Source organism: Bison bison, unplaced genomic scaffold (genome assembly GCF_000754665.1).
Source record: "Bison bison bison isolate TAMUID 2011002044 unplaced genomic scaffold, Bison_UMD1.0 scf7180017864386, whole genome shotgun sequence".
Lineage (NCBI taxonomy): Eukaryota > Metazoa > Chordata > Mammalia > Artiodactyla > Bovidae > Bison > Bison bison.
In genome coordinates this window covers 1400152-1411536 of record NW_011494958.1, presented here as the reverse complement: position 1 = coordinate 1411536, position 11385 = coordinate 1400152, and the positions used below count along the sequence as shown (strand labels likewise).

General features: G+C 40.0%; 1 protein-coding gene across 2 annotated transcripts in view; it reads left to right on the top strand.

The window, feature by feature from the left end:
• Positions 1-7316, top strand: part of SLC7A2 (solute carrier family 7 (cationic amino acid transporter, y+ system), member 2) — a 30205-nt gene extending 22889 nt beyond the window's left edge. For both annotated transcript variants that reach the window (XM_010858371.1, XM_010858372.1), the window contains exon 11: positions 2142-7316. In XM_010858371.1, the coding sequence (XP_010856673.1) occupies positions 2142-2341 (200 nt within the window). In that variant the 3' untranslated portion in view covers positions 2342-7316. The remainder of the gene's footprint in view (positions 1-2141) is intronic.
• The last annotated feature ends 4069 nt before the right edge of the window (positions 7317-11385 follow it).

Sequence of the window (11385 nt, the reverse complement as noted above, 5' to 3'; positions counted from 1 at the left end):
TCCAGCATCACAGACAGATTCTTTACCCACTAAGCCACCTGGGAAGCCCATTCACACAGGACATGTTTTCCAAAATATCTGACTGTGTCTCCAATAGTCCAGCACTTGTATTTGGGGAGTATTTGAGACTTTTCCCCATATATCCTTTTGTTTAAAGTATCGTGTTAACTTTTGAGGAGGTAAATATTTTTTTACATAAACATTTCAAAAATATTTATTGAGAAAAACATGCATGTTCAGTTCAGTTCAGTTCAGTCTCTCAGTCATGTCCGACTCTGCGACCCCATGAACCACAGCATTCCAGGCCTCCCTGTCCATCACCAACTCCCGCAGTTTACCTAAAGTCATGTCCATTGAGTCGGTGATGCCATCCAACCATCTCATCCTCTGTTGTCCCCTTATCCTCCCACCCTCAATCTTTCCCAGTATCAGGGTCTTTTCAAATGAGTCAGCTCTTGGCATCAAGTAGCCAAAGTATTGGAGTTTCAGCTTCAACATCAGTCCTTCCAATGAACACCCAGGACTGATCTCCTTTAGGATGGACTGGTTGGATCTCCTTGCAGTCCAAGGGACTCTCAAGAGTCTTCTCCAACAAGACAGTTCAAAGCACCAGCTCTTCGGTGTTCAGCTTTCTTCACAGTCCAACTCTCATATCCATACATGAGTACTGGAAAAACCATAGCCGTGACTAGATGGACCTTTGTGGACAAAGTAATGTCTCTGCTTTTTAATATGTTGTCTAGTTGGGTCATAACTTTCCTTCCAAGGAGTAAGTATCTTTTAATTTCATGGCTCTAGTCACCATCTGCAGTGATTTTGGAGCCCCCAAAAATAAAGTCAGCCAGTGTTTCCCCATCTATTTGCCATGAAGTGATGAGACCGGATGCCATGATCTTAGTTTTCTGAATGTTGAGCTTTAAGCCAACTTTTTCACTCTCCTCTTTCACTTTCATCAAGAGACTCTTTACTTCTTCACTTTCTGCCATAAGGGTGGTGTCATCTGCATATCTGAGGTTATTGATATTTCTCCCGGCAATCTTGATTCCAGCTTGTGCTTCTTCCAGCCCAGCGTTTCTCATGATGTACTCTGCATATAAGTTAAATAAGCAGAGTGACAATATACAGCCTTGACGTACTCCTTTTCCTATTTGGAACCAGTCTGTTGTTCCATGTCCAGTTCTAACTGTTGCTTCCTGACGTGCATACGGGTCTCTCAAGAGGCAGGTCAGGTGGTCTGGTGTTCCCATCGCTTTCAGAATTTTCCACAGTTTCTTGTGATCCACACAGTCAAAGGCTTTGGCATAGTCAGTAAAGCAGAAACAGATGTTTTTCTGGAACTCTCTTGCCTTTTCAATGATCCAGCGGATTTTGGCAATTTGATCTCTGGTTCCTCTGCCTTTTCTAAAACCAGCTTGAACATCTGGAAGTTCACAGTTCACGTACTGCTGAAGCCTGGCTTGGAGAATTTTGAGCATTACTTTGCTAGCATGTGAGATGAGTGCAGTTGTGCAGTAGTGTGAGCATTCTTTGGCATTGCCTTTCTTTGGGATTGGAATGAAAACTGGCCTTTTCCAGTCCTGTGGCCACTGCTGAGTTTTCCAAATTTGCTGGCATATTGAGTGCAGCACTTTCACAGCATCATCTGTGATTTTGGAGCCCCCAAAAATAAATAGCTCAACTGGAATTTGAAATAGCTCAACTGGTCCACTAGCTTTGTTCATAGTGATGCTTCCTAAGGCCCACTTGACTTCACATTCCAGGATTGCAATATTGCATATACAGATTACACATTAAAAATGAAGAAGCACTTTCTACTGGGAAGACATTTGTCAGCGACCTTGCATGGGATATGCTGTACTTGCATTCTGCCCTTCTAAAATAGCACAGAAAGAGAAGGCGCAAAAGATCCTATTATGATCTATATTAAATTTTCCACATACAGGAGGGGGCATATATGTGTGTGTGTGTGTGTGTGTGTATGTATATATGTGTGTATATATATACCAGTGGCTGATTTATGTCAGTGTGTGGCAGTGGCCAACACAACATCATAGACCAATTGTCCACCAGTAAAAAAAAATAATTTCCCTGTACAAAGTCATTTTATCACACCAAAAGCTGATTTCTTTTTCCTCTGAAAGGTTTCCTGATTTACTTCGCTTATGGCATTAGACACAGCCTGGAGGGTAATCCAAGGGATGAAGAAGACGATGATGAAGATATGTATTCAGACAACATTCACGCAGCAACAGAAGAAAAATCTGCCATGCAAGATGGTGACCATCACCAAAGAAACCTGAGCTTACCTTTCATTTTCCATGAAAAAACGAGCGAATGCTAGTGCCTGCTGGGACAGAACTGGTCCACAGTCTGCACGTACATCGTCTGCGTGGAGGGATCCATGACGATGTCATCACCACACCAGGTTGCCATGGATTTGCTGCAGACACAGTTCACCCTAATTTACACTTACTCACGTGAACAGCACCTTCTCTGATGGCGACTCCATCTAGGGAAACCACTCTGAGCTCGCTCCTCCGTGATAAATATCCCCCAGATAGTGGGAATGTGGGCATGTGTGTGCATATGTTTGTATATGTTGTGGAATATCAATGTTAAAAGTTGTTGGTGTCTTACTTGTATTGCATTGCATTTTTCCAGTGTTGTCATTCATCGGTAGCCTGTACTGCACACACTAAAATGGAGGTGATCGCTGAATAGAAAAGTATCTTGAATGTGTCGGGTGTGGTTGGGGAAATAACTGTCGCTTTTCCTTATTGGACTTTATGTCAAGTTAGACATCCTAAAATTGCATTTACCCATCATTGTGTCTGTCATTGGTCTGGAGTAAGGGGAGGGGTAGGAAATGAGCCTTTTCTGTAACTTATAAATGTCGGCAGTGGGTTTAGCACAGTTTTCTTCTGTGAGGTATGACAGTTTGCTGAAAGTTTAGCCAATCGGAGTGCTTGTGTCTGCACTACCCCGCAGGGCAGGAGCGGCCTTCTGTGTCAGCAGGTGGCAGGCACCCCCTTGAATGGCTGTCTTCTTTGAGACAGTGGTCCTTAAATGTGAGGCCTTCACCTTGTGTGAATGATATCTTCCCCACTCCCCCATTCCGCCCCAGTCCAGTCGGGGTGGAGAGAGGTAGTGTGAGCTCCTAGGGACCCTTTGTGCTGGAAAGTGAAGGTGGTCCCCATGGGCAGGAAGCTCGTGTAAGTGGCAGAGAGGAGGATGCATTTGAAGATAGAGTAGTTACGTGCTTGGCTGAGATCCCAAGCACTCCTGTTTTAAGTCACTTAAAATAAGCCAGCAGAACCTCCCAGGTCACATAATTGGTGGAATGATTTATACCTTTTTCCATTAGTTAGTAAATAATCACAGTTCACAATTTATTTAGGGGTTTTTTTTCTAAGCCAGTAGTAAATTCTATCTTTACTACATGCAAAAAGGGGGGGGGGGGCGATGAAGGAATACAAGAAAATTCCCCTGTTCTGATTTTAAAGTGCCTGTTCAGTTATTATAGGGCATTTGGCCCAATTTGAGGGGTTTGGATTTAATTTGCTTCTGATGTTTCTTTTGGAAACATTTAGGGATATTTTTCTTCCTCTATCCCATAAATTGTTCAGCACTTTTAATTTCATTTATTTTTAAATGACCACACTAAAACTACTGATACAAGTTCCAGTATTCTAGAAAAACCCATCAGTGGTTGAGGAATAGAATATTTCAGTTAAATACATGATTATTTAAAACGTCAAGCCAAAAACATTAACCTAATTGAATTAAAGCCATAGAAACACAATAACCTTTATATGAGTAATTTGTTTTTAAATGTATGACTCTCTAATTACTGTATTTCATTTTATAGGGTTATCCAATAAGTGGACTACTTATCTTCGTATGGTTCGCTTCTCATGAATTATTTTTCTTACAAATAATTACATGGTTCACGAGATGAGACTAGCACATTATCAAGCCCAGGTGACCAGCTTAATACAAAGGCAAGGAAAACACTGATTTTCTGACAGCTCTTCCAAAAGATCAGCCATTTTATTTTCATCATTAAAAAGCAAGTTTTGATTGTTTAGGAGTTTCTTGTGATGAAAAATCCAGTAAACAGGAAAGTCTGGGTGCCAGTGTTGTAGCATCTCGGATCTAGAACTCAGAACTAACATTCCACAATTTCCAGGGTGCACATAGTAAAATCTGAGGCCCAGTACTGCATGTTTTACTGGAGAGGAAGAGTTGGCTATGCAAGAGGCAAAGTATTTCTGCAGTCATTACTGTGGGCCTAATCCTAGATCTTTGCTGTTACTGCAGCATTCTGAGAAGCACTTTGATTCGGTAATCAGGCCCTTCACGTGGGAATATGAAGAGTTAATTTCACATGTGAATATTAAACCTTTTACTGAGCACAATCAAGAAATTTATTTAGAACATGACAGGCAGCTAAAACTATTATGCCCACTGTGTTCAATTAGGAGCAGAATTGAGTTAAAAATAATTTTTCCACCTTGAAACACTTTACAAACACAATTGTCTATGAAAGATGCTTTGTTTGTGACTATCCTTTTTTTCTGTGAAAACTCAAATATCTGTTCATATGTATGTGTGAGTGTATATGTTAATATATACACGTGTATATATGTGTGTTTGTGTGTTTCAAATGTTGGTGTTTAAGTCAGCTGGGTTTATGATGGGCTTTGGAAATGATCCTGTTGTCTAGATTTTAAAAACCCAACTGACAGAGAAAAAATGTTTTGTATTGATAGGTATGCTTATGCAAAATGTTTAGGTTTTAAACTATTCTGAAATATATGGCAATTTTTTATGTATAATATTTTCTATAGATAGATTCTTTCAGAAAGATATATTTATAATGTTTCTAATATGAAATCACTGCAGTCTAGTACGTTAGGTGCTTTATGATCTGAAATGCGGTGGGGTGGGGGCATTAGGGAATTTCTGTTTACTTTTTTCTGCTATGCCTTTTCTGACATTTCTGTCTTGGTTTGCGCTTTTTAAGGAAAAGTCAGTACTACCAGGTCTTTTTCTGTCTGTCTGTTACTACATTTGAATTCACAACCTTTTGAACAAAATGTTTTTGCTTTCTTAGGATTGCCAAAATGTTCTGTGTAGATTTTACTAGTAATCAGACACACTTATATAGACTTCTTTCCAGAAATTAAAAAAAATACATATGCATTCTCTTAATTGTGATTGATTTGCACTAGGAAATCTGCTCTCTGAACATTTTCAGTGAGAAACTTCTTATAATAGCACTTTTATTTTATACTCTAATGATTTGTGAATAACGATACAAAGGCCATACCGACCCTACATTTAACAAGGTAGTTATGCAAGTCCAAATTTTGAAACTATTTAAACTACTTATATTAGAACTTTTGATATATACTGAAATACAAATTATTGCTTAACTAATGTAATTTTCCCCACAGACGAATATCTGGAAAAGTAAGACCAAAACATCATTTGGGATATATACATTAATGAAAAACTAATGTTGTATCTATAAAACCTTCTGTTGTCAGCCACACTTGATAGAAAATATGTTTCAGAATTATCTGTTTCCTTTAAAAGACAAGACCATAATCTTCTTTTAATTTTTCTGAATAAAGGATTTTTTTAACTTTAAAATTTCAAATAATAAATTTAAAATATTTTCTAAGTCCTGAGTATGTTACAGTCTTTTGAATTAGAAATTATATTTACCAAATTATTTTCTAAATGTATTTAACTGTTTAGCAGGGAGAATAAGGAAGAGTAATCGCCCACCAAGGCTGATAATGCTGGAGGGACTAGATTAGTCTGAGCTCCTTTTCCTCTTAGATCAGCATATTCTGAGATTATAAACCTCAGACGCAATTGTGCCAAGATTCCAACTCTTCCTTCCCTGTGATGTTGCCCGTGATGTTCTGTGCCTGGGTATCTGCTGATATGCTTCAAGTGACAGTAGAATTCAAACCAAAAATATGAATACAATGTCCCACCTGATTTTAAAGGATTGGGTTTAGAGTGTGCATCAGGAAATATTAATATACACGTGCTTTGTGTGAATGTCTTGTGGGGGTGTTATTAGCTTGTTTTGGGGGCTTGTTTTTGATTTTTGACTAGTGCCAAAGTAGTGCCTTCTCTCTACATTTTCTACCTAACATTTTCTAGCTTGTTCTAAAATACCAAGGGAAGAAGTACCAAAGTTCACGTAGGAACTAATGCCAGCACAGATCATTGATTTTCAGACACATAGATGTGTGAAAAGAACATTGTTTGACTTCATTGTTTAGCCGAGTTTCTTTTTTTATCTCCTTGTATAATTATATTTAAACATTTTTAATGGCTTTCTGGTTTATGAATTTTGAAAGGCCAGATCTACTGTTGTTGTGGTTGTTGGTTTAGGGGTTGGTTTTTGTAACATTCGTTATTGTTTTTATGTACGCAGTTTAGTCTTGTTCATTTCAAATGCATTTTGTTACGGCTCAACCCAGTCGGCAACCCTGGGAGCAGCACTGTTGTAGCTTTTATGCACCTTAGCTGAAGCCACTGCCACTATCTCTGGCTTTCAAGAGCCTTCAGTGACCACTGGCAGCAGCTCCATGGGGATCATAGCCAGGACCGTGGGTCAGGCAGGCTGCAAAGTGTGAGTGTCTATAGCTACCTTTGTTGGGGAGTCTTGGATGACAGGGTAGGACATGAAGTGAAAAACTAAGGTAGTTTGGGGTCCTTCGTTTCAGCTCCGAACATCCCATGAGTACAAGGTAAATGATAAGGACCAAGGACCCTCTCCGACTCACGGGAAGGATGGCTGCTCCCTGGAATGCACCATAGGCCCTGGCCCCTGCACTTTCCGTGCCAGCACCATCATCCTTGCGGGGGAAAGTACACGTGCCACGGCTCCGTTGGTAAAGAACCTTGTATTGCCAGCGTGGCAGGTTTCTCTGGCCCGTGCCTGGTTAACAGGCTCTGCTTCATCTTTGGTATCCATTTGTTTCATTGTTTTCTTCTGTTATCATTGTACTTAATAGAAACCGTTGATAGGGCCTAAAACTCTACCAAAATTCTATGTCTGTAAAAACCAAAAGATACTTTGGTCTTAACTCAAATACAGAGATTTTTTGTGTGTGTGTACGATTGTAGATAATTCTAAATTTACATGTTTTTGATGATAATCAGTGTTCCTTTTTGCTTATAACGTTGGATTATTTTTTAGAATTTGTAATAAATAAAAACTGCTGCTTTACCACTGTAACATGTGCTTTCTAACCATGTATTTTTAAAATAAATTTTAATATGACTTATCATAGTATTGTATGCATATGTATCATACCTACCAAAAGCTTACATTTCACACTTACCAAATTTAAACTGCTTTTTTATTTAGGCCACTTTAGAGCTCAGAAATATAGTACAATCTAAATGGAAACAATTATGTCGTTAAGAATACTCACGGGGCAGCCTACTACTGTACAACTTCCAAGTCGTATAAGAGACGTCCTTCACTGTACTCAGTCTTCATGACACATTCCAAACACCGGTTGCTCCTGAAGCATGCCACCCCAGGACCACACATCTGACGTCCTACCAATTCAACTGCCATTTATTTAATGGACCAGTCTCTTTGACATTGCTTTTGTCTGCAATAAGCTCCTTGTTATGCTCCTGACCAAATCATAGCTTTCAGTAACTGGTAATCAGTTATCTATAACTAACAGAAGTTTTGTACTGTATAGTGAATAAATATTTATCAACTTCAGCCCTCTTTACCCTTTGATGGGGAGGGAGGAGTCAGTTTTCTGAAATAGTTTCAAGTTAGTTAAAATTGCAAATCTCCTAAATTATCTTCTTTAATTTTGAAATGCCATTGTATATAGACTTTTAATTCCTGTTGGTTTTTTTGTTTTTTTTTTCCATAAATGGAAGGGAACACCCACCATGTTGAATTAAACTTGAGTATGAATTTAGCCTGCCTTGAAAACCAAGCTAAAACAGCAACATATTTTCCAAATGGAAGTCTAAAATCTAATTTATCTGTTATTTATTGTTGGCTTGATTAGCACTGGTAAGTAGGTTTTGAGGCCCCCCCTCTGTGCTGGCACTGTGGAATCGTGTGAAGGGAGGGTCAGCAAGGTTGGCGTCTTCTGAGGTCCAGACCCTCAGCTTGTAGATGGCCGTCTTCTCCCTGAATCTTCATGTGATCTTTCCTCTGTGTGTGTGTCTATGTCCAAGTTCCCGCTTCTTATAAATAAGAATTCCAAAATTATTGTCCTAATACCACCATTAAACAATTATATAATGGGAACATAAAAATAGACTTGAACAAATGGAATGATATATAACATTATGACACATTCTGGGATAGGATGATTTAATATTGTAAATTTGAGCATTCTTCTCCCAAATAAAATCTCTATGCCATCATAATCACAACACAAAGTTTTTATGGAAGTTGACAAGGTGATTTCAAACTCCATCTGGAAGAGAAAATGTATAATCATAGTTAACATGAAATCAATGATGGGGGCATCCCTTGCCCAAACAAATAACAAAATATACTATAAATCCATCAGGAAGCTTCCACAAGCTTCTTATCCTCATCCATCAGAGGGCAGACAGAATGAAAACCACAATCACAGAAAACTAACCAAACTGATCACATGGGCCACAGCCTTGTCTAACTCAATGAAACTATGAGCCATGCCGTGTAGGACCACCTAAGACGGGTCATGGTGGAGAATTCTAACAAAATGTGGTCCACTGGAGAAGGGAATGGCAAACCACCTCAGTATTCTTGCCTTGAGAACCCCATGAACAGTAGGAAAAGCCAAAAAGATAGGACACTGAGAGATGAACTCCCCAGGTCGGTAGATGCCCAATATGCTACTGGAGACAAGTGGAGAAATAACTCCAGAAAAAATGAGACGGAGCCAAAGCAAAAACAGTGCCCAGTTTGTGGATGTGACTGTGGATGGAAGTAAAGTCCAATGCTGTAAAGAACAATATTGCATTGGAACCGTGAATGTTAGGTCTGTGAATCAAGGTAAATTGGACCTGGTCAAAAAGGAGATGGCAAGAGTGAACACTGACATTTTAAAATGGACTGGAATGGGTGAATTTAACTCAGATGACCATTATATCTACTATTGTGGACAAGAATCCCTTAGAAGAAATGGAGTAGCCCTCATAGTCAGCAAAAGAATTCAAAATGCAGTACTTGGGTGCAATCTCAAAAATGACATAATGATCTCTGTTCATTTCCAAGGCAACCATTCAATATCACAGTAATCCAGGTCTATGCCCCAACCGCTAATGCCAAGGAAGCTCAAGTTGAATGGTTCTATGAGGACCTATAAGACCAGAACTAACACCAAAAAAAGATGTCCTTTTCATCATAGGGGATTGGAATACAAAAGTAAGAAGTCAAGAGATATCTGGAATAACAGGCAAGTTTGGCCTTGGAGTACAGAATGAAGCAGGGCAAAGGCTAACAGAGTTTTGCCAAGAGAATGCATTGGTTATAGCAAACACCCTCTTCCAAAAACACAAGAGATGAAGTTACATGTGGACATCACCAGATGGCCAACACTGAAATCAGATTGATTATATTCTTTGTAGCCAAAGATGGAGAAGCTCTATACAGTCAACAAAAACAAGACGGGGAGCTGCCTGTGGCTCAGATCATGAACTCCTTATTGCCAAATTTAGACTTAAACTAAAGAAAGTAGGGAAAACCACTAGACCATTCAGGTATGGTCTAAATCAAATCCCTTATGATTATACAGTGGAAGTGACAAATAGATTCAAGAGATTAGATCTGTTAGAGTTCCTGAAGAACTATGGAGAGAGGTTTGTGACATTGTACAGGAGGCAGTGATCAAAACCATCCCCAAGAAAAAGAAATGCAAAAAGGCAAAATTGAAAGGCAAAATGGTTGTCTGAGGAAGCCTTACAAATAGCTGAGAAAGAAGAGAAGTGAAGGGCAGAGAAGAAGAGGAAAGATATACCCATCTGAATGCAGAGTTCCAAAGACTAGCAAGGAGAAATAAGAAAGCCTTCCTCAGTGATCAATGCAAAGAAATAGAGGAAAATGATAGAATGGAAAAGACTAGAGATCTCTTCAAGAAAATTAGAGATACCAAGGGAACATTTCATGCAAAGATGGGCACAATAAAGGACAGAAATGGTATGGACCTAAGAGAAGCAGAAGATATGTTGTCAGGAAGTTTGGAAAACTCAGCAGTGGCCACAGGACTGGAAATGGTCAGTTTTCATTCCAATCCCAAGGAAAGGCAATGCCAAATAATGTTCAAACTACCACACAGTTGCACTCATTTCCCATGCTAGCAAAGTAATGCTGAAAATTCACCAAGCTAGTCTTCAACAGTACATGAACCAAACCGAGAACTTCCAGATGTTCAAGCTGGATTTAGAAAAGGCAGAGGAACCAGAGATCAAATTGTCAACATCCATTGGATCATAGAAAAAGCAAGAGAATTCCAGAAAAAGCATCTACTTCTGCTTCATTGACTACACCAAAGCCTTTGCCTGTGTGGATCACAACAGACCAACAGACCATGTTTTCCCTTTTTGTCATGGAATGGGTTGCAATTCTGTCTATCTGTTGCCTCCCCATCACCTTAGCTGTCTGCTGTCAAGCCTATCAGGGAAGTCACAAAGTTCTCGCCTCCAATTTTCTGAGCTTGAGAGGGGAGACTTTGGGGGCAGGCCAGCCCTGTTGAAAAGCTTTCACAGGTAGTGATTTCAACAGTGCTTTGTAAGTAACAGGTAGAGTGCAGGTTCAAGTTTTACTTTGGGCTGCCTTGTCTATAAAATGGGGCTGATACTAACCACACAGCATCCCTGGTTGGGTGGTGGTTGATACGAGCAACAAGAAATGTGTGGTGAGGTTTCTATGCTCTGTGTGGAGCGTGGTGTGCTCTTAATAAATATGATTTTCCAGAAATTGATGGTAGAGTACAAAATTCAATAAGACATATTTCCTGCCCTTGAACTCAGGAAAAAGCAGGTGAAAGAGGTGAAGCCAGATTCACAGCTCAATCGTGCATTTTGTCTTGGCTGCTATGATATCACAAAGGATTCACACTGGGGAAGTGCTTGGCCCAGCCAGGAGGAGGTAGGGTCTGAGCCGAGCCTTGTAGGATGAGTGGTGAGAGGGCTGGCAGGTGGTAGAACAAGGAAGGGGACTTTGGGGGGCCAAAGGGGAAGCAGAAGCCTTGGTGCCCCCCTCTCACCCTACTGGCTGGCCCGAGGGTGCTGGGAGCACGCTGTTTGCATGGCAAGCAGGCCAGGGAGCAGTGGGTGCTGAGAGAGAGAGCTGGAGAGGCCTGACCGGGCATGAGAGGTCTGGAG